We start from the raw sequence: 26,860 nt of genomic DNA, 5'->3' as shown, positions 1-26,860 counted from the left end.
ATACTCTGTATTATCAAAAGGTTTTATTATTACATAATTACTATTATTAAAAAAATATGTGCACAATGCCTTACGATTTAAGAAAACATGCACTTGAGCGTACATGTAGTCAAATCTTTTTTTTGCCTGTAGTATTCATAGAAACTACAGATAAACAAACCACAAATGCCTAATGTTTAATGACTATTATTTTACAACTGTTCTTCCGTCTTAAGGTATGAAGGCATTCTGCCTTTCGTGATAATCTTTTCACGTTTATGAACTTTCAGTTGGTGACTCAACATATTATCTCTGTGTCCAAAAACTTTTCCGCAGGACTCGCAAACATGATTCCGTAACTTCAAATGTACTATATTGTTGTGTTTGTTTAGATCACGTTTAGAGTAAAATCCTTTATTACAAATTTCACACTTGTAGTTACATTGTCCCTTGTGCCGTTGAATATGTTTGGACAAGTTACTCTTTGTTATGAACTTTGCGGGACACTCCGTACATTTGTAGTTGTAGTCCCCTGTGTGGGTCCGAACATGGATCTTAAGGAGGCCTTGATGCAAGCCTCTGTAGGGACAAAACTGGCATTTGTATTTCAGTTCAGTACCATGTGTCATGTAATGAGTTCGGAATGCAGACGGATGTTTGAATACTTTTCCACATTTGTCACAAATGTAACGTCGCAATGGACCGCCGTGTTTTGCTAAATGTTGTTTATATTCACTTTCTTTTACTTTTTTGTCACACACTGGACATTTAGTTTTTTTTACATTCTTCGGTGAAACCTCTTTGGGCACTGGTTTCTGAGATGATTGTTTTGTGTGCTTCATTTTCTTATCATGTACCCTTTTCATATGGTCATTAAAGTAGTGTGCACCAAAGGATTTTTTACATATTGTACATTCCATAGTCCTTTCAGCTTGTTCTTCAGCAGTTCCATGCATTTTAATATGGTATTTATAATATGCTTTACTAATTTTCTTATTGCATATTTCACATTCAACTTTACCATACTTTTTAATATGTTTCTCTTGATACTTTTCTCTGTGCTCTTTTAAATGTACTTTATATAAATTCCTTTTGACCACATTACGACAAATATCACATTCTCTCTCATCTGGGCCCGGTTTCGGATGAGTTTTCTCAATGTGCTGCAAAAGGTCATCTATGTTATCAAAACTAGTGTTGCATTTTTCACATATTGGTGTAATCTGATTTTGTTTATCTTTGTCAGAAACTATAATCATAATCATTTCACTATCTGGATCAGCAACAGTTTCATCTTCATCATTTTTTGATTCATCAATGTCCTCTAATTGAGAGTGCTCCATATAATTTGTTTCTTGAGTATCTGCTTCAGAAGCAGACCGGTATCCTACACTACCATCCTCTGACTTAACTGACATATCCATATGATTGTTAGCTAGAGCAAGGTAATCAATGGTTTCATCTTCCGACTCAATTTTAAGCCTTAGTTTATCAAAGTCGTCAAGTTCAGATTCAGAGGTGTTATCCAACTCAAGATACTCTCGCTTTATTTCAGGTTCGTTTTCATTTATATAATTAGAATCATCAGACGCTGCCGACGATGGGATCTTCCAGGGATTTTTCTTTAGAAATGCATTGGCTTGTTTCGCGGTTTTCCTAAACAAGATTGCAGCTTCGAGTAAAGTATAACAAGCTTCGCATAAGTACTTTGGGAAGTTATCATTTGCATTGATTTTGATCTTTCCGAACTCTGCTACATCATTAGATATATCTTTTGAACCGAAAATTGGTATATCTCCATCATCTAAGCACACTCTACATTTTCCCGGCGAGTTTCTTTGGTCAATTATTACTGCTTCTTGAGATACTGTTGAGTTCCTGGATCGTAACTTATTACGCGTCCGCATGGTTGCCGCAGAATTAAGAGTAAAATGCTTTTCTCCTGATAGCTTTTAACTGCAAAACAGAGTGGTAAATAAGTAAAGATCTCCGTTTGATAATTTTTGACTTTCAATAACTGAGTTTGACATTGACAGATAGTGTTAGTGTAGGTAATAAGAATCCTCCACAGAGCTTTTCTCAGAGTGGTGCGTTCAGTAAAAATCGAAGTGAATTAATTTGCAGAAAAATTGTCAGTCCTATACCAATCAGAATTAACCAAAAAATTAATTATCGTAATTCGGTGAGTAGTCAGCTTGAATCGACTTATTCTGCTGATCAAAAATGTATTATACATTACCTAGGCGTTTTGGTCATGATCTTGAATCTTTGATCACAGAATGTCATCATAAAATTATTATTTATATTGTTTAAATAATTTTAGATATAAGATTAATTTGCTGTGCCCTGCAGGGTCCACAAATGCTCTAACCCATTTTGTAACATCTGTGTAAACATTGTGGAATGCAAATAAATAATATGATATATTAATAAAATCTATTTAAAGGACTGAAAAGTCTAGCAACTGAAATAAAATTATAATATTACTGAAATGATGTATAAACATATTATTATATTAGATTTATTTTCTGCAATCAAATAATTAGGGCTGCATGTCAGAGGGAGTAGGTGAATTCGGAACTGAGTAGGAGGGCGAAGAGTCGTCTTGTGTAAATAAGGGAGAAGCTTTACAATGAACTGACGTAACTTTCATCTCAGGTTCATTAATTTTAACTGAATATCTGTGAAGAGTTCCCAACCCTGCTTCAAATAAAATGTCGTGTATCGCTTTTTCTGCAAAGAATCTTTGTTGAGGATGTAAGTTATCCAGCTTTTCAGCCCAAATCAATGCTAGTGAATGACTTGTTTTAGTTCCTTGAAACAATTTCTGTGATTGCAGACTCGTTTGAGCCATAAATAAGCTAGCTCGATCTATTAGCTCGTTTTCTTTAAATATATTTTTAGGTGGCTGAACAACTTGACTGATTGAAGAAAATGATGTTTCTGGCGCTGGGTTTGCTGGTTCGTTCAAATTTTCTTGACTACTGCCAGCGTTATTGCCCCCAGTTACTCCTAAAAACTGTTGATTCTGAAATAGTTAAAATTGATAATTTCGCATTTTCAACTTTATACGTGAAGCAATAACTTGTATAGAAAATGTTTAGATCATTCGTTCATTTTGGACCTATCAATAAACTACTTTTAAATATATGTACACTTTTTTTTATCTACGCACTGATAATGAAATTATCAAAATTTACAGCAAGCTGATGGCTCTGTAGCCAATGCTCGAAAAAAATTTACTGGTTCCTGATTTTGACTGACAGTGACAGGACTGACAGGTATTTTATATTATTTGCTTTAATCAATAAATATATGAATTAAAAAAATGGCAATATGACTACGAATTTAAAGTTAACATGTAAATTAATAAAATATCACCTGATGACTAGAATTTAGCTCCTCGGAAGTATTTAAAAAACTTAACAGTTTGAAGCTTTTTGCTTTTGGTGTATAAAATTCATCAATACATGATTTCCTTAGTTCGCGCCTGTAGTTGGATCTGAGGCTGTTTATTTTCTTGCGCACATCATCTACAGTCGCCTGTGGCTTGATTTTTTTAAGTATTTCAAGTAACTTTTTGTATCCAGCTTGTCTTTTATATTTGTTGGTGTAATGTTTATGCTGCGCTTGCCATAGTTCGGGTAAAGTCTGTAACTGCGTAATAAAGTCTTCCTCTAATTGTGTTCGGGCAGAGGAATTCGCCGGCTCCATCGGCGACATATCGTCTGTAACTATCGTTTAACTCAATGTACGGCGAACGCACAGCGTATACTGAGGACTGGCACGATCTGACGCACGTTCAATCTTGATTAGGATCAGCTGATCGCAATCTGGACTTCAAAACGTCTTTAAATTTTAAGATTAGATGCATTACTCCGTATATCTACTTCAAGCATCATAATTTTGCCTGTGGACCGCGGTCATTGATTTTGATCGCGGATCGCGATCTCGATTTAGCATAAATACGCGGCTCTTTTCTACCTTTTGAGTTTTGACAGGACGAAGAGTAGAGCAACTAGTGAGGGGCAAAACGGTACTAATTCAGGTCAAATTTAGATTCTATGTTAAGCTGGAACAGTTTTTTATCAATTGAATGCATCAAAAAAATTTTTGTTAGTCAAAAACTTTTTAATTACGTTGTTATTGGAAACGAAACACTTAGTCGTGACGGCGCCTGTCGCCAATATTGCTGTTACTGATTCACTCCTCGCTTTTTGCTTACTGAGTGTTTTTATGGCATTCGGTTTGAACTTGACAACCTTTACCTTACCTTACGTTTTGTACCCTTATATTTATATAAAAGGTTTACTTACTTGCAAATACCACCTAAATGGGTAATCACAAGTCTTTTTTTCTGTTTTTTTATATAATAGATGGAATTAGCTAAAATGTTATAAGCATTTAATAACTTCGCCATGTGCGATAACCCAACCTTATTACGTTAACAAATAATAGTTGAATAAACAAAAATAATGCACTAATGTCTTTAAGAAGGTATAGAAAATCACTTGAAAAACTATGTAAGTAATTAGGTTTTAACTCACAGTTTAGTCACGCGAATAAAATTTATCGGGATTGCCCGACCAGGATCACCGCGTTAACTCATGATTAATGAGTTCGGTAGGGACCGAAGCCAGACGGGGTATAATAATATATAGTATAGTATAATAATAAAATATGTGAGTTGTTATTTTTTAGACCACGCATTTAAATGTTACGAATACATCAAACTTATACTGTAAAACTACGTTTTCGTTACGTTATATGGAGACAATACGGGCAATCAATACTAAAAATGGTCTATTAGTAGACAATGTTTAAATTGACGACGAATGGGCCAGCATCCACGCATACGAGACTTCGTCGCAAATTCAGCAACATTGGTCCGTCGACGTGTGTAAGTTGGCAAGAAACGACATGCCGTAATGCAGGCGTATGCAAAATTCGGGCGAGAGCTACCGCTAGTATTACGGGTAGTCTACGGCAGGCCTTTGACCAACAGTGAGACAGGGTAAAAGCTATCGAGGTATTGACGAGCTTTCATACAAAAATAAAACAGCAGGTACTTCGTCAAAAGCATTATTTATTCATGTTCAAAAAATAAATAATAACCAAAACATTATGTAGGACATAAATAAATCACAGACAAAACTAATAGTTCGATACAGCTTTTGTTATAAGTGTCTTGATAACTTACTGTAAGATTATAGATGTATCTCAAAATACTGTATTTAAAATATATCATTTAATGTTACAAATCAATCCTTACAATGTTGCCACAGAATAAAAAAATAGTTTAGTGGCAAAAATCAGTTTGATACATAAATAAATTAATCGATATAAAGTGTGACAAACAATTTGTACTAGCAAACATACTACCAACAACTAAGAATTGACCTAGAATGCTCTGATGTATATTTAACAAGCTAATTACAATTACAACAGCTTTGTACGCGTTCCAGTAGGATTTTATAAAAGCAGTATTTCTCGTAACTACGTACTTTATCTACATCCTAAAACATCGAATTAATGGTTAGACAGATACAATTTTAGATGAGACGAGAAATTCCTGCGTGTTGCGATACATTGCCCACGATGATGTTACATTTTTTAGCCTACGACGCAATAAGAGGGATGTTATAAGTGTGACGTGTCTATCTGTACACCATAGCTTCCGAACGGATTAAGCGATTTCAATTTAGTTTGTCCTGTATTGAAGGTGAATTATGTGCGAGTGCTCTTAGACATGTTTAATAAAAATCATGTCGAGCCATAAAAAAATCGTGGAAGTGACCGTCGGGGGTGTTTCAATTTCATCTTGTGATACAGAGCTGCGGCTGCGGGCTCTGTAGTGTATTATAACACGCACGAAATTTTTCACCTTGTCTAATAACTTTTTAATTTACACTGTCCCTATATTATCAGGTATTTTTAAGCTGTAAGCGATGCCTTAATATCGATTTTGCTATATTATTGTTATAATATTTATTCCTTTGAATATAAAGCTGATTTAAAATCCTACGAGCTACTCTCTAACACAACGCATGTCCAAACACACAAAGCCACGCGACGCCCTAACCTTAACGTTTAATTCTTGTTATTCTGTTGCATTATATGGCAACACCAAAAACAGGTTATGGTGTTGCCATGCCAGTTATTTTTCGAGTTTCTATTGCGCGGCGAGGTAGCGAGCTTTATTCAATACGTAAAATGTCAATATTAAAAACATAATGTATTAAATTAAAGAGAAACCTTAGCCACGTACAACATTAAACTTAACTAATTTATTATAAACATTACACTAAATGGAATTACTCAAAATACTATTTTATTCTCACTTTTTTTTGTAATTGTAACTAATAAATTTGCGACAGTTTACGTAATATTCTTAAATTTGTCATTTCGAATGATGATATAAGGGAATATTTTGAAATTTTAATATGGATATTACGAAAAAACATTCTTTTTTGTATATGTGTCCTAATATTAATAGTTTCTTCGTGCAATTAATAATTTTTCATATTCAACATCAATGGAACTAGTACGTCAAATTTATTTATAAACATCGGAAATAGAATAGGTAGACATCAATTATTGCATTAACATTTCTACGAAAATAGAACTAAAACTAATTTTATGACTACGTTACAAACGGTCGAAATATATTAATAACATTTGTCTAATAATTGGTGCATATCTATAACTATAATAAAAACTAGTGAATGCGATTTAATTTCATAATACACTGGCAGTTATTTGCATTTCGTATAGATTATCTAAGCACTTCATGAAAGTATATATAGTTCTTAAAATATTCAAAAAATATACTAAAATGGTAGAATAAATAGTTTTAATTGTGAACAGAGATTAAATGGACTAGACAGGGTAAAGAAATAGATGAGTTTTAGGTCTCAACTTTCTGGCATGGTCCGATGAGTAATTAGTAATTACTACAGGTGTTTAATGAATAAATCAGTTGCAAAGATTGCTATTTATGTATTCAAGCTCCAGTTGGCTGTATGATCACACTGTGAGCTAATCTTAATTTTAACGACTTTCTCACTAAGGACTTGAATCCATCAAAGTTACATGCACAAAGACACCCAATCTCAGAAGAAGTATTCGTGGATAACACAAATGTTTGTCCTCCTTTTTGGTATGATGAACATTCACGCCTGACGCCTGCATGTTAAGATGAATGCACGGATAACCGAGTTATGGTCACCACGCCTTACTCCTGTTTTAACAGAGTTTAATTATTAATTTTTACTTTATAGCAATAATGATTGTTAAGTGCCATCCCAACCATGCAAGATCGTACAGACTATAATTGCATTTTTTTGCTTATGGCATGCTTATGTACCGCTAATTGTATTATTGTAGTGGCTACACTATTATTGACAGACAATATAATTTTAATAATACTTGTACAATAACATTTTTGGGAATAAGGCTTTCGAAGCTTTGCGGTTAATTTGGTATCAACAAGCATCACTTTTTATCTATGAATTTTCGTATTTTATATAAAAAGGACGCAAATACTTTTCGTTCTATCCGCAATTTTAGTCTTGACATGCAACAATTACAATTTTCCCCGGAGAATTTACTATGTTCTTAAATCAAGCCAAGCTATTGTGGAAATGAGAAAGCGCTTTACTCTGAGTATAGCTCTGTCCCGCTTCCACAAAAGCATCATCCGTACTGTTGTTCCGTTCATCCGTATTGTTGAACTGTAATTCTTTTTTCTTTGTCAATCTTTCCCATATTATCTTTCATGAATCGTTTCTTTTCAACAGTTCCCAGTACAATCTAACATCAATATATTTCTATGGAAGCCACGATCATTATAGACGGTATATACACATAAATATGATTAATATAATACTGTGTTATAATTAGACGAGTTATCCTAAACAAACGTAAGCTATGGTTACATATTTGGTACAACATTTTAATGTTTGGACTTGTTACCAACTGTTATCACGAAGTCTTTCTGAAAGGTGTAAATTTATTGCCGTCTCTTTTTCTACCATCATTCATTTCTTTATATTAGCATGTTTTATATTTCTATCTCGCTCTTAATTTAAAGTCCCAAAGACTTAACAAGTTACATCACATCATTAAAATAGTTTTCTTTCGTTATCAAGTAATGAACGTTGGTAACAATTCCATTTCACATAGAAACTTCTTTATATAATCATGTAGGTACTAAATTGGTGGGTATTTAATGTCTTTCTTTAAAATTTGGAATAAACATTTCTAATGTAAATGGTGGTGCTAGTAAATTGAAGAAATAATACTTTCTTTTCGAGATACGGTTTAACATGCATCGCTTGCAATGTACTAACAATTTTATTCTAAATGCATACAACACTATATGTACTACGCAATGTATTCTGATTGAATTTAATGTTTCTACCGAATTCTATATGAGGCCTTAATCGTATTACTATAATTAAATGTTAGGAATGTCAATTTTTATAAAAGTAGAGAAACAGCGCAATTATTTTTTCATGTAGCAAAAACCCTGTCCAAAACCAAAAGGACTTAGTTGTTTACTACAAAAAAGAAATACCCATAAAGTTGGGGAAATTTTGTTTTTTGGCAACATTGTACACTACTGCAGTTAATAATTCAGTGTTGCCAATCAAAGTAATATTTTATTTTACACTACAGAAAAAAAATCTTTTATCCAACATACGTGTAAAAAAACAGTTTTAATAACAGTTAAAAGTATTAACAAATTCTGTAAATCTGTCCAGGGTTTATGTCACATAATTATATAAACATCAATTCGCATTCAATATAAAGTTAGCAGAAACGTTCTTCTAAAAACTATCAGCTATAAACCGTCAAAATATCTAATCAGTACAATACAGCTTTAGAACAGACATCTCATCCTAGAATTTGAGCTATTTTAGTATAAATATAGACTATATATAGATCTAAAAGTAACATCGAAAGCTTTAATAGCATATAATTCCACCAATTCCTGATAAGAAAACGTCTTAGAATTTAAATATCTACTATTTTGTTAGCTTTCATATTTCGGAATAAAATCACAGTGAAATTAAATTATAAAAAAAATGACTTCGCCCAGTATTATATCATAATATTAGCGTTATTCAAGGTATATTAAACAAATTACATTATATTCGTCTCAAGCGTATATGCAAAAATAGACAGTTTTTTTTTTGTTTTTAAATCAATCTAATTAGTATGAAGATGACACAAAAATAAAGTAAAGCATTCTTTATCAGGTATTGGTTGAATATGAATTACAATTCTATAAAAAACGTTAATAAATTAATTGTAGCTGATAGTTCATAGTTAATAAGTGCTCGAAAATACCAACATTATTAAAAAGCTGTTCGATTAATACGTATAAAAAGGTCATGGATAAACAGCGACGAAATATATTCGATTGTCGTGATAATTGTTAGAAAATATCCTTGTGTGATTGGAGATTTAAGGTGAATTTCTGTGGATGGCGGCCGCCACTACGGCGATAGACTGTTAAGTGTGCTATCACGTATCAACAACTGCGATAATATTATTTTCATAAGCAGCGGTAAATGCACGCGCCTGTGGCAGGACACGGCGTCATAGTTACCATTCTCTGTCGTTTATCGTATCGGCCACAACCCACGGAAACGTATATTTAGGAAGATTCTTAAATAGGGACAAACACAGAGGTAGATTAACAATAATTGCCCTAATATCATTCCCTAATACTAAAGGATCGAACCTTTATAACCCTGCAAACTATTCGTATATATCATTATACTTTGTAAACTAACTCCAATTAGTTTACCAATACTGTAAGGTTTGAAAACTCGTAATACGTTCTATAAATCCAACTGTACAATGCAGACTAAGTCTACGCCATAAATATACAAAATTGTGCACACAAAAAGAGATATCAATAAATTAAATAAAAAATAAAATTATATCACTGGGTATGCGGCTTTCTTGGGTAAATGAACAGAAGTATTTTCACCTGGCAACTCTAGCTTGTTGGCAACACTGGTATTAGAGTGCGACCAGCCGAGTGTTGCATCCGCGCCATTTCTCTTGCAACTTTCTGTGTTCTTCGTACTGCTGTTCTGTTACTTGCTTCACTGCTGGCGCGCCCTGAGAATAAACATTTTTTTTATGATGTTAATGTTTTTATTATTGTTACTCTACAGGTACCCTGATGATTTTTATATTCAATCTTTTTATAACTGAATATCCATTTACTTCCACAAACTTCAAAGTACTTCGTATATTTCGACACTCAGACATGGCCAATGAATGTTAAAATGGGCAATAAACATTCATTCCGATTATGGAAAACTCAGAATTATAAACGTTTTGACAGTTTGTAAAAGTGAGAATTTCGTAGCTGACAATCTTGATAACATACAGCATACTTTTTATGAAACTGCGTCAAGGCAGGGTATAGTATTGAAGCTATAACCGAAATTTATGCGGGAGAAGCCGCGAGCAACAGCTAGTACACAAACATAAGAAAGTCAAAGCTAACCTTAATCTTTCTCGGATCTAAATTAGCGCCCAAATTCTGCACGCCCTTAGCCAACTTCGTGAGCGGTGACAGCACCATATCTTTAGTGGAACTCGAGACTGGACTGGCGAGGTTCTTGAACTGCCTGATAGCTGACTCGCTGTGCGACTGAGCAATGTTCAGAGTGATCTCGTGCTGAGAGTTTGAACGGACGTGGAAATTGACCCCTTCAGACTGACAGTCATCAAAATGTAGCTCGTTTGAACTGTGCGATAGCTTCTGAGCCAGCATCAATGAGTTTGGAGGAGCTGGTTTAGGAAAAGCACTGTCCACATGTATCTCAGGAGTTTTAGACGCGTCTATATTAAACGGGTTTATCTTATTCACGTTGCTTGGCGTCTTCGACGCTTGTTTATCAATATTAGTCACTATTTCCGAGGGAATAAAGACTTGCGGATCGTTCGGCTCGATCTTGGAGGAGTATAACGGGTTCTGTATGAGTTCGCAGTCGTTCTCAGTTTCGCTCTTCTGTCCGGGCTTGCCGATGTAGTGTTGTGTGTTCTCGAAGTTGTCTAAGGTCGGTTCGAAGATATTCGTTCTGTTTTCGTCGTCTGACGAGTAGTCCGAGCTCATGCCGTCGGAGAGGCTGCCCTTCTTCTTGTTGTCCTTGTTCTGTCCGAGGGTGAATATCTTCTTGGTCCGGGAGGCGCTCTGGTCGAATTTCAACTGTAAGCTGGGGCGGGCGCGCGCGTTTAGCGAGTGACTCAGTTTGTTCAACTTGCTAAATTGCTCCGACATGTTCGTCAGGGCTTTTGATCCTGGAATTTAGATGGGTTATCTCAATAAACAATGTACCTCTTGTTGATCATATGAAAGGATTTCGCTAATACGTATGAAAAGTAAGAACCAATAGAACTTACCTAGCCTTGCACAGGCTTCTAAATCTATTTATTGTTCTATTAGTAGATGTAATTCGTTCGCTACGAATTCTTACTAAATACTATCTGACAATTAATAAATTACGCAAAATACATGAGAATACTGTTGCAGATATCATTGTATCGTTGTTAACTAACGGTCTGTTGGGCGGAGTGCGACAGCCAGTCGCTGGCGGTGGCCACGACGTGCCTGTGCATGTGCATGGCGGGGCGCGACACGATGCGCACCAGCTGGTCGCGGACCGCCGCCGCGCCCGACACGCGCGGCCCGTCTGGGAGCGGGGCGGGAGGGTGGGTAAGCTAGCTGTGTGTACGTTAGTGTAGAGGGGGGGTGAGGTGTCAAGCAGCCGGCTGTTTGCAAGGGACGAGGAGAGATTAGGAAAGGGAAGGGTGTATGACTATATGGTGTAGTTAAAGTTACTGCATTCCTAGTTGCAGTAAAAGGTGACGAGGGGAGGAGGCATGATTGGGTTGGAAAGGATAGATTATGGCGGTAGTTTGCATTTCCTTATGGTCCCAGGTTGGGAGGTGAAGCTTTCCGCTGGTTTTAGCCCCTTCCGCCGATAGCTTTGTTTCTTGTTTCCAGGAATAAAGGTTATATAAGATAATTCTTCAGCGCAAATCTCAGCAGTCTTATATCCTCGTTCATAATTAGATACCACTAGCCGAGTGATGTGTTAAAGATAGGACATGCAAAAAAATTAAATACTAGACGAAATATAACTACTAGTGAACTCTTATTATTATATAAACTTACCAACACTCCTGATGTCAGCTACGAGTTGAGTCTCACTGACGTTTCTAGTCAAAGTCGGTAGCTTCGACAAATCGAGATACAGGGATGAACGGGTACTGCTCTGACCAGGGTGTACCTATACACAAACATGATTTATAAAAACAAATAAATTATTTAAAGCCATAAACCGCGATAAGTTGACTTAAGTACAAAAGTACCGGCAAAAGAAGAAAAAAGAAGCAAGAAGAAGAAGAAACTGTCATTGTACCATCACGAAAATAGAAAAATGGCTTTATAAAGCTGACTAACGGCCGCTTTCTATATTCGATCTCAATCCCTAATTTACGGATCGAGATTGACATTTGAATCCATTCTCAACTTTTAGTGTTTCTATAACCGATCCATGGATCGTTTTCTCGATCTTTTTCTTCAATCTATCTTTGGGAGGGCGGATCGAGATTTTAGATTGGTATTTATATGAAAGTGACAGTTATGCGTTTTCTATAACCGATCTCTGGTTTTGACAAATCGATTTTCGACGTTTTTGATCTATAATCGCGATCCCCAAATTTTTACGGATTGTACTGAGAAATCTGTGAAAATGGAAATATTTTCAAGTGATAGTGATAGCGATCTTGAAGTATTAGCTCAGCTATCGGACTGGGATAGTAGTGACAGCGAAGACGAACAAAATCTGTCCTCAAAATTTGTAATTGTGATTGTGATGTATCGAGTGGCTGTTTTTTTTTTCTGTACTTTACTTGTAAACGGGGGTCAAGGATTTAAGCTGAAGACCAGCGCTCAGTAATTCTTATGGATTGCTAAGCATAAGCTGACGCTTAAACTTTTTTTCTTTCGGTATTATAGTTTTTGTACACTTTTACCAATATCTGTAATACTGGAATCAATAGATAACGATTATAATATTCTCGTTTTGATTTATTTATTTAAAACCATGAAGTATCATTACAGGGTTTACCCTATTGCGACAACTTAGAACTTAAACTGAACAAAAATTGCAACACATTACATTATTAAAAACACATAAACACGTCAGTCTGATTTTGAAGAAGTTGGTGGTGTGGAGAGCTCTTGTAAGAGGTGCTTTGGCGAGCAAATTTGTTCTCTCTGAAGGTGCGGGCTTCGCCGCCGCCACACGAAGGGGTCCGGTACACACGCTCAAGCGCTGCAATACTTCTGGGTGATTGTCCACTCCACGAATCACCTTCACCAAGAAGACGACCAGTGCAAACTCCCGTCTCATATACAGTTGATCATTGCCAACCATACTCAGAACAAACAGAGTGGGATCCATGAGTAGGTAGAACGGATACACCCTATACAGTTTCTTGGACAGATGGCGCGTGAACTTATTCTGAATGCGCTCGAATATTGCCGCTGTATTCTATTCTATAACTGAGACATCGGAAACACAAACAACAAATAAACTTGCGATTTTAAAATATATTATGTTAATGTCAAACTGACTGACAACTTTTGGATTGACTGACGTTCCGTTGCTGGTCAATAAACGTTTATTGTCGTTTATGCTTTTTCTAATCTTGAGGTAGAATTACAGAATTTTACCGCTACGACTTCCCAATCATTTATTTTTGTATTTTGTGCACTTTCTAGTGATTATACATAAAATAGATAAGCTTTAAGAAAAAAGTCACCATTTTACTCATTAATAATCGCTGAAGTACTTTTTCTGCACATGCGTAAAACAAAACGTTTAGCAGGGCGATCTATCCGTTTTTTTTCGATGGATTTCGAGACGAGATCGATTAATGAAATGCAGATTCAAGCTCAATCGAGGGATTGAGTAAAATCTGGATTGATCGGAATCTTAGATTCGGGATCGAATATAGAAAGCGGCCGTTAGAAAATATTAAATAGAAAATAAATGATAGTACCTTTGATTTCCTCTTCTCCAACTTGACTCCATCGTGGAACGGTATGGGCGGTAGTTTAGCGACGTCGCGAGCTACCATCAGCGATTCGCAGATCGAGTGCAAAGATTCTGTGAATGTGAAGAATTTAATTATAACTTAATTTTTATCCTCTCCTAGAATATAATTCAGCAAACTGGCTAATATTAAACCATCCTGGGTGTTAGATAGGTGGTGATAGATCAGCAGAGCTGAAGACCAACCCACATTGTCACAATAAGAAAGGGAAAGATGGAAGTGACGTCACGCGAATTTCCATTCGCTGCGATTTGAGCAATTTATTTTGAACTACAAGACAGATAATGTATAGAGCAATATGAACTCACCAATCATCTCATCCTTAGTATTGATGACGACAGCCATATTATTGAAGAACCGCAGCGAGGTAGACCGGAACATATGGAAGTAGCCCGCCTCGCCGCCGCTCGTGTAGTTGATGCGGATGCAGTAGATAGGCTCCGAACCACTCTTACGGCCTACACTGAAAATCTGAACAAGGAATTAAGTGAGTATCGATTAGTGTACGAAAAAGTTCGTAATTAACGTAATGTGGAAATGACATCGAATGCCACGCATTCATTTTGGCTCTGTCTCTTTCTATCCCTACTTTTCAAGAGCGTTGATCGTTAAACGAAATAGTGATGTCACAACCCGGGCCGCCACTATAATAGCGTTTAACGAAACCTTGTTGAGAGTCGCATATGTCGTTGACGACCTCCGTGGTCGAGTGGCGTATGCACCGGTTTCAAGGTGTCGCTAGCTCTGAGGTCCCGGGTTCGATCCCCGGTCGGGTCAATGTAAAAATTCACATTTCTACATTGTCTCGGGTCTGGGTGTTTGTGGTACCTTCGTTGTATCTGAATTCCATAACACAAGTACTTTAGCAACTTACTTTGGGTTCAGAACAATGTATGTGATGTTGTTCGCATTTATTTATTTATTTTATTTATTATTTATAAGAAGTTTCATGTCAAAAATGTGTTAGCCGTCTGTCAAATGGCATTATAGGGTCGTAATTGGTAACTTCTGTGATCAACTGATTACAGCTCTGATTTGTTGCTTTGGCAATAGATAAATAGTTAATTTTACAGGCACCGGCAGCAATATTATCACATTGTTCAGGATAAGAATTCGCTTCTCACACGGTTCAAAGTAAATATCATCATCACCCTAGCTTTTTTCTAGTTGCAGCTAAGTACCGATATTTTACTCGATGAGAGAGACTTGAAGAGACTTGACCTCCTCAAATCAATCACCAGAGCAACACGATACTCCTTATTTAGGTCTTCGTAGATGCTTTAGGATCCGACTGTCATTGCGACTTAGGTCGATGTGTAAATCACCCAATCTGAGGGCTCGCTGAAATATGTTAGAATCATCTAAAACTATATCTGTCCGTTTGTATGTACTCACTGTAGTAACGTTAGCGTCGAAGGGTCCGAGCTCGATGGCAGTGACGTCAGCCAGAGGCACGCGCTGCACGCCCAGCAAGCGGTCCGACGTCTCGTCGTAGTCCGCCACGTAGTAGGCCTCGCTCGTCAGTACTAGCACGCTGTCCATTTCCGATTCCTGAGGGTCGCCAGTACTGATGACAAATAAATAGTTTAGTACGGCTTAAAAGTAAGCTGCATTCAGACTACACGCGCCCGTTTTGCGTTTGGCCTGTGGATATGTTGAATAAATACAATTCGAGGTCTGATAATTTCGGAGCTAATTGGATATCTGTGTTAGAGTTCGTGTTACATGAACACACACAACCTTATGAAAAACAGACGCTATTTGGGATAGTTCTTAAAGGGCTTGGGGGCTAAACCGTTAATCTATAAAGTAAGAATGACTCACTTAGGATCTGCATCTATCAATCCCCAAGAGCCGAGCACAGGTTCCGTATCAACAAGAAGCTTCTTACAATCGTCTATCAAGGACTTGACGTGCTGCGCCATTGCCGCCGTATCCGGCTCAGCTGTATCCTATTAACATATTCACTTTTAGTATGGTGTCATCAAATATATGAACATTTTTCAAGTGTAGAGGCAGTAGCGGGAATACATTTTAATGAAAACAAGCGAAAAATCAAATTGTGGTCATTGAGGTTTTGCTTTTTCGCTTAACAAAAAGCAGGAAAAAATTGGTATACCCGATAATAAAGTAAACAAGTGGGATGGAGAAAAAATGCGCAAAAGAATACGCTAATATGTAACCTATATCACGAATATGAAGGAAAAGGGGTTAGAGCATCTTAAAGCGTAAAGGAGTTTACAAAAGTATCAAATAAAAGGAATAGAAAAATAAAAAATATCAGGACTGAATCTGCTAAAAATGGTACGCATTACCAAATAAAAGTCTAAAACAAAATAAAAATAAACCGGCAGTCAACAAGCTAGCCATGCACGCACATTAAAGCTGATAACCTTGACGGACGTGCAACGCGCGCCGTCGGGCACGATCAGCTGGTCGGGGATGGAGCGCGACTCGCCCGTCATCACGTCGATGGCTACCTGCCTGAGGGCGTCCTTGAAGGTGGACAGGTAGTACCTGGAACAAGGTAGGTTGGGATTTGCAGGGAGGATATCAATTAACAAAATTATGCGGACAAATAATTAAGTAGTTTAATTTAACCTAAAGTGTATTGGTGGTATTCGTTTGTTTTATTGCAGATCCAGGCGTAATGGAGTAGGAATGACGAGCATATTATGTGGCGCTCCAGTCCCATTTAAAATAATATTATAGTTGTGGAAACCTGTCAGCGGACTACAAAAGCGGATTCTCTTTCAAAACTGTGATAATATAATAACGTAGGGGTAGGCTCCCCGTAAGGTCGGGCCAAAAAAGAGACGGACGCGTCGTCCTGCGCATCCGTTTTTATGAGGAGTGGGCTTTTTACACCTATCCCTTGAGAAGGAGTACAAAAGACTAGAGCCAGCCAGAGTCGCGCAGAGTATGCGCGAGCGATCCCGTGACTCTGGCTAAAGCAGTAGAAGAGGCACGGGGTATTTTTAGTCGGTGGAAGTCCGACGTATCCCCACGCCGTGCCCTCGACGTGGGTTGAAGACATTAGCGTTTCACCTTGGAAAAAAGTAGGCTCAAATATCTGTTTAAGAAAAACATTTGTCATGGTTTTATCGAGAACCAGGTCTTTTCACATTCGTCCGTAGCATATTTTATGTATTAAAACTTTAAGTAATATAGTACTAAATATAACAAGAAAAGGCTAGTGCTACTCATCAAAACAGAAGTATTGCTAATTCTGATAATTAGTCTTTTAACAGCAGAACAGGGTGTTAAGATGACATCATATTATTGCAGGAGTATACGAAAATAAATAAGACTTTAGTATACATAAGATAAAACTAAAGCATCGGTTTAAGATAGACGTGCCACATACGGAGAGGAGGTCAAAAAAGCAGAACGACTTGTTAGTAAGGTTCAAATTCTAATAGCTATTAGCTCCACACATTGGCTCCAATTTTTACCTAAAGTTGCCACAACCATTTGAGATTCGGCTAAGCTTACTACAAAAGGAATTCCTACGAAAGGAAAAAAAAGTATGGTACAATTTTAAACTCCAATAAGCAAATAATATCAGCCAAATAGTTTTGAGGTTAAGATCAGTATGTTACCAGTCAAACTTTGTTCCAAATGTTTGATCCAATACTGGTCACAAAATTTCGTGCTATATGTCAAGTGGAGAAAAGACATTGGGCCAAGGTACTATGTGTGCCAATATACAGAGCCAAGCTAATAAAAAACTGACCTCCCCATTCCGTAAGCGATCTCGGCGCCAACCAATTCACTGGTTAATGTATGTCCAAAGTAACTTGGCATCATTTCAAGTTTCGCTTGTTCACTGTCCATATTTTGCAACAACATCTTTGAGGCAGTTTTAAAATTGCACCAAATACTATCGAATGTTTCTATAGTCGCCATATTGACTTGCTGTCCGAGTAAAATGTCTATCGCGCATTGGGTTATCTTGTCATTAAAATTACAGATGATGAATCTGGAAAAAGGTTGTCGTTTTGTTACCTGTAAAAGGGAGGATATAGTTTTAGAATTTAATGTTACCTGTTTGCGGATGCGACGCCATCTTTCATTAGTCCCGTGAACTTTCTCTCGCCAGTTCTTGTGTAATCACCCTGTAGGCAAGGAGATATTTATTAACATCCTCGACAGTAAAAAGTTCAAATGCATGCTCAGTAGGCGTCGTTAGTCTCGTCTCTTTGACTTGAGGTGCTCATAAGAGGTAACCAGTAAATGAAAGAAGAAGAAAGATAGAGACTAAAGACTCTAACATTTTCAGCATATTACTTAAACGAAGCGAGTCGAAGTGCAAGTTTAAATTCAAAACTGACATTCATCGGATTGTCTAAATAAGCCTCTAAATAAGTTTCGTACTTACCTTTAGCGCCTTAGTGCCAGCATACTGCCGTGATATGACATCCCCGTTATCAGCCCACATGGTGAGGAAAGCTTGCCGTAAGGAGATCGGCAGCCCGCAGCCAGGAGTGCCCAGCCCGAGCCGGCATAGCTGCAGCTCTAGCACGTACTTGGCTATTGCCGTCTGTGTTATAATAAAGTTAGTTAAATGATCTGGTTTCTATGGTTTTGAATAGTACTGAATTGGTGGCTGAGGTTCGTATAGTTATTTTCACAAAACCATCCGACGCTCAATAGGCCTAATTAGAGCCTACGAGCAGAAAAGTGAGCCCACCACCAGTAGCCAGTAACCAGTTGCACAAAACTGTCAAGATGATACTTTCTAGGAATCAAAGCCGAAAGTATAGCCTGGTCAAAATTCGAATGTCACATACAAAAAAAAATAGCCATTCATACAAAATATTTAACTAAGACTACAGGCAGATAACTGTATGAAAGGTCACTTTATAAACGAAAAAAGGTTAAGAAACAATTCTTACTAGCTAAATAAAAATTAAATAGTCCATCAAGTTCCTTATTCATAAACAATCATGTTATAAAAGTCTTTACATACCTGCACCACATTAGTCCTATCGAGACAATCGATACAGTTGACCCTGAAGACGCCGTTCTGAGTGCATATCAGACCTCTGTCATCCCGCCAACAGAACCGCATCTCACCAATCACGTCCGCCAGCGCGTTGATCAATATACTCACGTTTTCATAGTGCATGCCGCGGCTGGGGAGGAAAATTACTAATTTATTCTAGTGTTATTTAAAAGGGTTGTTACTTCGGAAGTTTACTCTATGAGATCGGACATCCACCTTTCTCATTTTAGTAAATTGCGGTATATAGAGTTCCAAAAAGATGCAAATTGTTTTCCTTGGATTCTTAAAGCGAGAAAGGCATAATCGAATATCGAATTAATTGTTATAGTTACGCACGTACCGGAATCTATTAATTGCGGTAAATTTAAGACATTTCACCAATTTAAACAATAAAAATACACTAAAAAAATAAATCCATAGCGCGCGAAAATTTGGTCAAGCGAGGTATTTATTTGAAGAAAAAGGTCGAAAAAAAAACCTACTTAAACGGCATCAATTAATAAATGAGAATGAAGGATGAACAACATTTTCAATTTATAGACAGAAACCTAAAGCATACATACAATAAAAACTCACCAATACTCATGAAAATCGAACGTAGCATATATAATATCTGGACTATTGTACTTCAGGACATGGTTGCCGTAAGCCTCCCATATGATACGCTCACGACCCTGCTGGTCGACCAGGTTCACGATGCAGACTTGCTTGTATGTTTTGAGCTCTTCAGTGAAATGCTTGGCGAAGGCGGTTTGTGAGTCGTCTTCCGCTAAACATAGCATAAGTATTTATTGTTACCTAAAGAATCAGGGGACCTACCACTTAACATCTTTAACCAAAGTAAAATACTGTTAACAACTAGCAAGAATATTGGTCATTAGTTAGAATAAGAGAGATCAGATGTGGTTCATTTATGCTGTTATTATTATTTATTAAAAATATTCGTCATTAATTAGGTAGTAAATTATGGAATAAACTTTTAAATTACTTACTTCGGTCTAGACGCGGCGGGGGTCGGAATTTGTACTCCGGTTGACTCCAAAATATAGGTACTGAGCCGCGTACCTATAGAGAAAGGTTTAAATTCAAAATCAAATTAACTTAAATACTTTCGCAGATGTCTTTCGTAATCATTCTAGTCTCTGAGACGTTAAGGTGTCCCAGAAAGAATACGTTTTGACAATGGTTTTGACATAGTTTGATATTTACTTGGTTAACAGTCTTCCTGCGTTACTATAAAACTGTCACGTTGAATATATTGCATTGCAGAGATTGCCACCTGTACATATCTGTGTTTAAAGAAAGGGTCCATTTATATGTCAGTAAATTAAAACTTAGCTGTCACCATAATACGGTAAATTGAACAACGATTTAGTGAAATAAAACCGTTACGTTTGCAAAAACTAACAGACCGTGAATACTACGTGAACGAATAAAATAACGGTATTTAAAAGAATGCTGAGTATAGTAATTCGTTATCAAAAATATTCGACTTTACAATAGGACAAATGAAATGAAGTTTACTGTGGCTACTCAATGGCTACTCATACCAGCTCAGATGGTGTACTACCACGTCTACCACACTGCGTAACTGTTTGGATTGTGACAAGTATACTAAGTATAATACACGCTGTGTACATTTTTTTTGACCCGATGGAAGTCCTCATGGAATTCCTTCGCCTTGGGGAAGGCGAAAGGGTGCGCCGAACTCTTACTGGCTAAAAACACCGGAATGTTATTCCGTTCCCTTCAGCCGGGAGCCAAACGGGAACGAATTCGCAGACTACCGCGAAAAATGCATAACCACTCTTGGAGGTACCGGGTATCGATCCTGGCACCTCTCGCACGCTAAACGAGAGCTCTACCATTTGAGCTACGTCTAAAATCTGTCAAAAATGTTTACCTGAACGAACGAAGCTCGATGGATGCTGTCCGAGCATATGATGGAGACTATTTGCTCGGTCTCCACGTAGTTCGCGACCTTCCCGCCTGGTTCTATACCACGACGATTGTACCTAGAAGGAAAGTGTATTTAAAGCATTGATTTTATTGAGAGCTCTGGTTCCAGAATAAAACTAGTACGTAGGTCTTTTGATGAATGTTATCGCATATGGCGTTGTTTAGTACGAGTAATGAAGAATCCACGAAGATTTACTAGATGATAGGCTTTTTTTTTGTTGTGGCCGAGGAATCCTCATGGACACCTGCCCTCTCGGGAGAGAGAACGAGTAATGTCAGACTCTTACTGACTACACCTAACCGCCGTGGGACATCAGCCGCGTTGGTACCAGCACGTGGAATTACATGGTATTGTACGGCCGTTGAGTAGGGCCGGCGGCTCGCTTTCGCGTTTGTTTTTGGAGACCGACGTGTAAAGAGCGTCGGCCTCCTCGCCTCATACTGGGGTCACACTCGTCACAACCGAAATGCAACCCCCGTCGATTGGATGAAAGCCTGTCTGATTTTTCTTTGATCATATTGGATCGTTCCTCATTAGTATAATTAGCTCAAATACGATTTGAGAGCACTCATTTGTTTTGCGACCGTGGATTTTCGAGTAATTTAATTCCCCTTGAACTTGACTTTGCAAGGATCTGCTAATACGCGAAAATTAATCGATATTTTCATAATCAGTTGGTATTATTGACTTTGCTTGTTATACATCTATCAGCATAATACATCCGCCTAATCCCTGTTTTTCCAGCACTACCTTCCTTATTTACATCATAATCTATATTATCTTTTACATCGAAAACCATGTTATCTAGAGTAAACTACATTTAACTGACTCTTCATTTAACATTGCTAATGTGTTGATAAAATATTTTGTTCTTATCTAATATTATACTCAATTTATCCGACGAGAAAATTTTAATGTCTCTCTATCTCTGACAAATGATTAATAAAATTTGGTTTTGGAAAAACTGGATTCCCGAAAGCCTTCTTAAGTTCTTCGGCCCGGCAAAAATGTATAACAAGTAAAAAATGGGCGTATCCTTGCAATTACATAACAATACTTTCAATTCACTGATGTGGTTTCGTTCCGCTTTCATTTTACAACGAAATGAATGGTTTTTATAACTTTCTTCATAAAAAATATAATTACAGTCTTCAATTAACAATGTATGTTCTGATGAGGAAATAAATAGTCTAAAATAATTTCTCGTTACTTTAAAATACATGGATAAATTGCTTTATTTGTAGCTAATACGTCCCCGGATTCCCGGGAAAGAAACACGGCGGTTTCATTCTAGCAAGATATCCAACGAGAAAAAGAGTATATTACAAAAACAACTAACATTACGCCCTATTTTCGATTTCCAATCGATCATAAATCATAGCAGACCTTTTAAGCGAAAATCACTTTTATCTGAATAAATTAAGATTCAAATTCGCATATCTTGAACAACACCATGCTACTACGATCATAATAATTACTCACGTGCCATATAACTCATAGTGTAACACGAAAACTAATTTAACTCATTACCGCGGTGTTTTGTAGAGCAAGCCGCATCAATTAAATAATTAGCGTTACATAATACACGCAATTTTCACATCGTGTGACGTTCTCATATGTTGTGGTAAGATAAACATTTTTATCTAGATTCACTCTCTATTGTTAATCAGAGCCTCAAGTTAGTGTACATTTTATTTCATAAAAAGTTTAATTTCATTATATAAAGTGTAATTCTTGATATATTTAGTTTTTATTATTTATTTATAATTATTAAATACAGCAAATATAAAACTTATGTTAATACATTGGTCCACAAAACTGAAAATAGATAGTATTCCATTGAAAACTGGGGACATTTGTCGGGTTCGACTTATTAAGTTTTGAGGAAAACACGGGTAGCGCTGATTGATTGACTGGTTCAAAGTCACATAAATGTCCAGGTATTGCTTTTTTTTCAGAGTACTCTTCTTGCATCTTATTAACTTTCGTGAGGCTAATCATATAATGATACATAAATATTTATCACATAATTATTTATTTACTCGACTCGCAACCCCAGCGCCCCGTCAGCTCACGATTTAAGGGTGCCGGTTGATTCCGAAACTAGACGGGAGATCTCGATAAATACGCGTAAATAAACCTTTATTAAAAACAACATTAGTATCCCCTTTCCTTTATTACTTAACGAAATAAAGAAGACAAAATCCAAGTCTATCTTACCTAGTCCCAGCCTGATATCTAGACCGTCTAGATATGACGCCTAGTGTGAAGGTCTCGTCACAGGAACTGGCGTTGTTCAGCGACTCAGTGTTGAGGGGGTTGCTGTCTGCCGGCTCCACCGCTATCTGAGAGAGGTGCACGTAGCCCTGGATGATGGGCAAGATCCATTGGTCGCTGTCCGGACTCTGTGTAGGTATGAGGGGTAATTTTTTATGAGTTTTAGATAGTTCACATCAAAGAGCGGCAACCACTGACATTTCCTTTGATTTTGGTGCTACAAGTAAATATTAATTAATTCAGAATAATGCTAGATGTGTGTGAAATAACATTTACAGCTTCTGAAGAAAGTATTTAAGAATTTTTTCAAACATTCTTTTCATATGTGATTGAATAAATATCGTTATTAACATTTATTCCAGTTGAACTACTATTAAAAATATGAAATTCGGATCGATACGCAACAGATTAATTCAATTAAATTATTTAAATTTATATATTAGTAGTGTATTATAATTTATGCATTAATGAAAAATTATCTTGGCAGAGATGTTGTGTCACCTGTAAGCATATTAATATTATTCCAAGAGCGAAATAAACTTACACCAAGCGCAATAATATCCTTCAGCATATGTTTGTTCCAGAAGAATCTGTCATCAACATGCTTCCACCACTTCGTGATGTCCACAACCGGTTTCCCTGTCCCAGCTTCCGACTCCAAGATCTTCTCAATCTCATACTGCCTTTGTAAGGAGTTGGTAATGTCCAGCGTTCTAGAGTAATAGAAACTCTCGGAGTCGTCAAATATCTTGTGTAATTCGTCCGTCAGACGTTTCTCAAAACGCTCGGCTATTTTCGGATCTCGTTGCTTTTTGACTGTCTGTTTTACCTGTGTGTAAAAATGAATAGTTAATTTTTGGTTCAATAATTGTTGTTTAGTTGTTAGTACATGAGCTATTTAAAAAGTCATTAATTCAAGTTGAGTTATTATGTAGTACTTTTTATTTAAATTACAAGGCAATGCAACCAGGATCATCCACCCTTTACGGTTGCTTAAGTGCTTTTACTACGGGATAAGAAAGAGCGTAACTAACTCTCAAATAAATCTGTCTTTTGCGTTTAAAATACTTAAGTAGGGAAACCTAAATTGGCAGTATGACGAGGAAGGAAACATTTTGTTTATAACATAATTGGCAGTGTGATTTACTCTTATTATTAATGTAAACTTTAACCACCGCCAGTTGGAGATACTTTTACAAGCACCATGATTTAATATGGTATGCCACTCATGGTATTTTATGGCGACTCAAATCGTCGCAATACAGAGACTTGATTTCTTCTCCATGAGAGCAAAATCCTTTTTTAATGAGAACCTATGAATTTGTTACAAGCAAGTGGAGATATTGTAAGCTCAACATATAAGATAAAATATCATCAAAATAATCTTCAAACTGAGTTATATTATAAAAAGTACCTATCATTTAAAAAAAACACACTGTGATCTCGATAACTAGATATTGTATTGTAATGGATTAAAACAATTCACATCAAATCCTGAACATAAAATTAACAAAACATTTTAAATTTATACTAAAGTACTGTCAATCACCCTTTCAATATTATAATTTACATATTGTATAGCAGATAAAGTCATATTATATATAATTAACATTTCCTGCGCATGACTCAGACACTGAGGTCTCTTTACTGTATAGAAGATATAAATCATTGCAAATTTGAACCTTATATCAATGTAATAAAGGATGTGAGACTTGCCTATATTTATAAAACCTAAATTATTCAGTTGTTTCATATGATGAAGAATAATTTACCGCAATTTAAACCTTATGTCAAGGCAACAGAAGATTTATAAACATCAATAAATGAACCAAAGCATTCAGGATTCATTGTAATTTAAATCTTATGTGTACATAGTATAAGTATAAAATTAGTTGTAATAAAACATTGTATGCTATTATGTGGAAGGAAATAAGTTTGTTATATTTTATTGATCTACTAAATCAGTGTTACAAACTGTATTGTAAATTGACAACAATAGAGTACATATTTAAATAGGTTTTTTAAAATTATATTGAAATATTTATTTTTGATTTGTTTAGTGTTAAGTTAGTAACTTCACAAAATAGGCTCTGAGAAAAAAAACAAATGTTTGAATTTCCAACTCTATCGTTTCCATCCAACAGAACATAACAAAACATTGTCATTTATAGTACATTTCTTATTGGTATTTGATAGCATTTTCCTTACTATGCAGGATAAAACTCTCAGTATTTATTAAACAATATTTTGTTTCATCAAAAATATTTCAGAGTAATCTTAAGTTTGTGTTATCAATTGTTTTTATGTAGATATGAACAAAAAATTGATTACATATTATTCACCAACATATTTTCCTTATTAATGAGTAACACTATATTCCATTCCTATTCATGTAACTAAAGTAATATATTCAGCATTTGTTAATGCTTTTCACTAGGTACTGAAATTCCTTTATTATAACTACAATGAAAGATTATGTAAACTCAGAAGAACTTTAGGCATTTAAGGAGGATGAATTGAAATCTAAACTGGCATAGCCAATGCCTACGGATACCATAGTCTTGCTATGTCCTGTTATGTAATATAGTATTGTGTATGTACCTGAGTAGCAGCTTGCTGTGTCGTTGTCTTGATCGTATTACTGACATTCTTCACAGCACCAACAGTTTTATTCAAGAAAGCTGAATTCTCAAACAGTCTAGCCCCCATCTTCTTGTTCAATGATTTGTTGGAACTCGACACAGAGTTCAGGGACCCGTGCTTCGTGCAAGGACTCAAGTCCACCTCCTGGTTCGCTTGCCCCATGTTCAAAAAGCATATTGACTTGATTTTATAGATTGTGTGGTGAAAATATATTGTGCCCACTGGTGCACTCTCTTTTATAATCATTAGTCGAGGCTCGAATATATTGGAGTGCTCGACTTTGCCTATTATACCATCAGTTATCCCTAAGCACTCGATATCCTCAATATCCGACAGATCCCATGCTAAAACAAAGAATTTACACCAAGTTTTATATGATAATTTAATCAATTATAATTACAGTTATTAAGTTAGAATACTAATTTTATTGTCTTAATATGATTAATCTTCAATTTTATTACAAGGAAATCTAGGTCAAATAATAAATGCAGTTGCCAAAAAATTTAAAAGATTTTTATTATTCACCTGATCGAACAGAAAATGCCCCTGTAATTCTGTTCCACCATAAACTTGATTCATTTCTGACGAATATGTAATACAATTCTGATCGAAATAATTCCATTTTGTCTTGATTTATTACACGTTCACTATGTTTCGATTTAATTTCATCGTGTTTATTATTGTTGTATTTTGCACTGATTTGACATTTCTTGAAAGGGGAAGGGGCAGAATATTTATTTTAGAAAGTTGGCAGCGTCGTAGTTTGGTACGGTTCGATCCACCAATGAATTTTGGCATAGCCACAGATTTAATAAAATATATTTTCGTGATAATTTATT

The 26,860-nt window shown here is 36.2% G+C and overlaps 3 protein-coding genes across 4 annotated transcripts; all 3 read right to left on the bottom strand.

The window, feature by feature from the left end:
* Nucleotides 1-4: 4 nt before the first annotated feature.
* Nucleotides 5-2,387, bottom strand: LOC113494879 (zinc finger protein 39-like). The gene has a single exon (XM_026873391.1). The coding sequence runs from the start codon at nt 1,884-1,886 to the stop codon at nt 192-194; it is 1,695 nt and encodes a 564-aa protein (XP_026729192.1). The 5' UTR covers nt 1,887-2,387; the 3' UTR covers nt 5-191.
* Nucleotides 2,388-2,494: 107 nt separating this feature from the next.
* On the bottom strand, nt 2,495-4,967 carry LOC113494890. The gene is made up of 2 exons (XM_026873404.1): nt 3,361-4,967; nt 2,495-3,007 (listed from the first exon to the last, which is right to left on the bottom strand). The coding sequence occupies exons 1-2, from the start codon at nt 3,700-3,702 to the stop codon at nt 2,522-2,524; spliced, it is 828 nt and encodes a 275-aa protein (XP_026729205.1). The 5' UTR covers nt 3,703-4,967; the 3' UTR covers nt 2,495-2,521.
* Nucleotides 4,968-5,048: 81 nt separating this feature from the next.
* On the bottom strand, nt 5,049-26,643 carry LOC113494877 (phosphatidylinositide phosphatase SAC2-like). Of its 2 annotated transcripts, none has more exons than XM_026873386.1 (18): nt 26,547-26,643; nt 25,980-26,365; nt 23,923-24,207; nt 23,322-23,506; nt 21,045-21,156; nt 20,134-20,206; nt 19,718-19,910; nt 19,106-19,271; nt 18,515-18,676; nt 18,181-18,251; nt 16,512-16,650; nt 15,958-16,085; nt 15,529-15,700; nt 14,442-14,604; nt 14,080-14,186; nt 12,185-12,299; nt 10,511-11,307; nt 5,049-10,116 (listed from the first exon to the last, which is right to left on the bottom strand). In XM_026873386.1, exons 1-18 carry the CDS (start codon nt 26,641-26,643, stop codon nt 10,015-10,017), a joined length of 3,453 nt encoding a protein of 1,150 aa, XP_026729187.1. In that variant the 3' UTR covers nt 5,049-10,014. The 2 variants fall into 2 exon arrangements, with proteins under 2 accessions (XP_026729187.1, XP_026729189.1); XM_026873388.1 differs by having other exon boundaries at nt 16,527-16,650.
* Nucleotides 26,644-26,860: the final 217 nt, after the last annotated feature.

The sequence above is a fragment of the Trichoplusia ni genome, chromosome 6 (assembly GCF_003590095.1).
Source record: "Trichoplusia ni isolate ovarian cell line Hi5 chromosome 6, tn1, whole genome shotgun sequence".
Lineage (NCBI taxonomy): Eukaryota > Metazoa > Arthropoda > Insecta > Lepidoptera > Noctuidae > Trichoplusia > Trichoplusia ni.
This window is presented reverse-complemented; position numbering and strand designations above follow the sequence as displayed.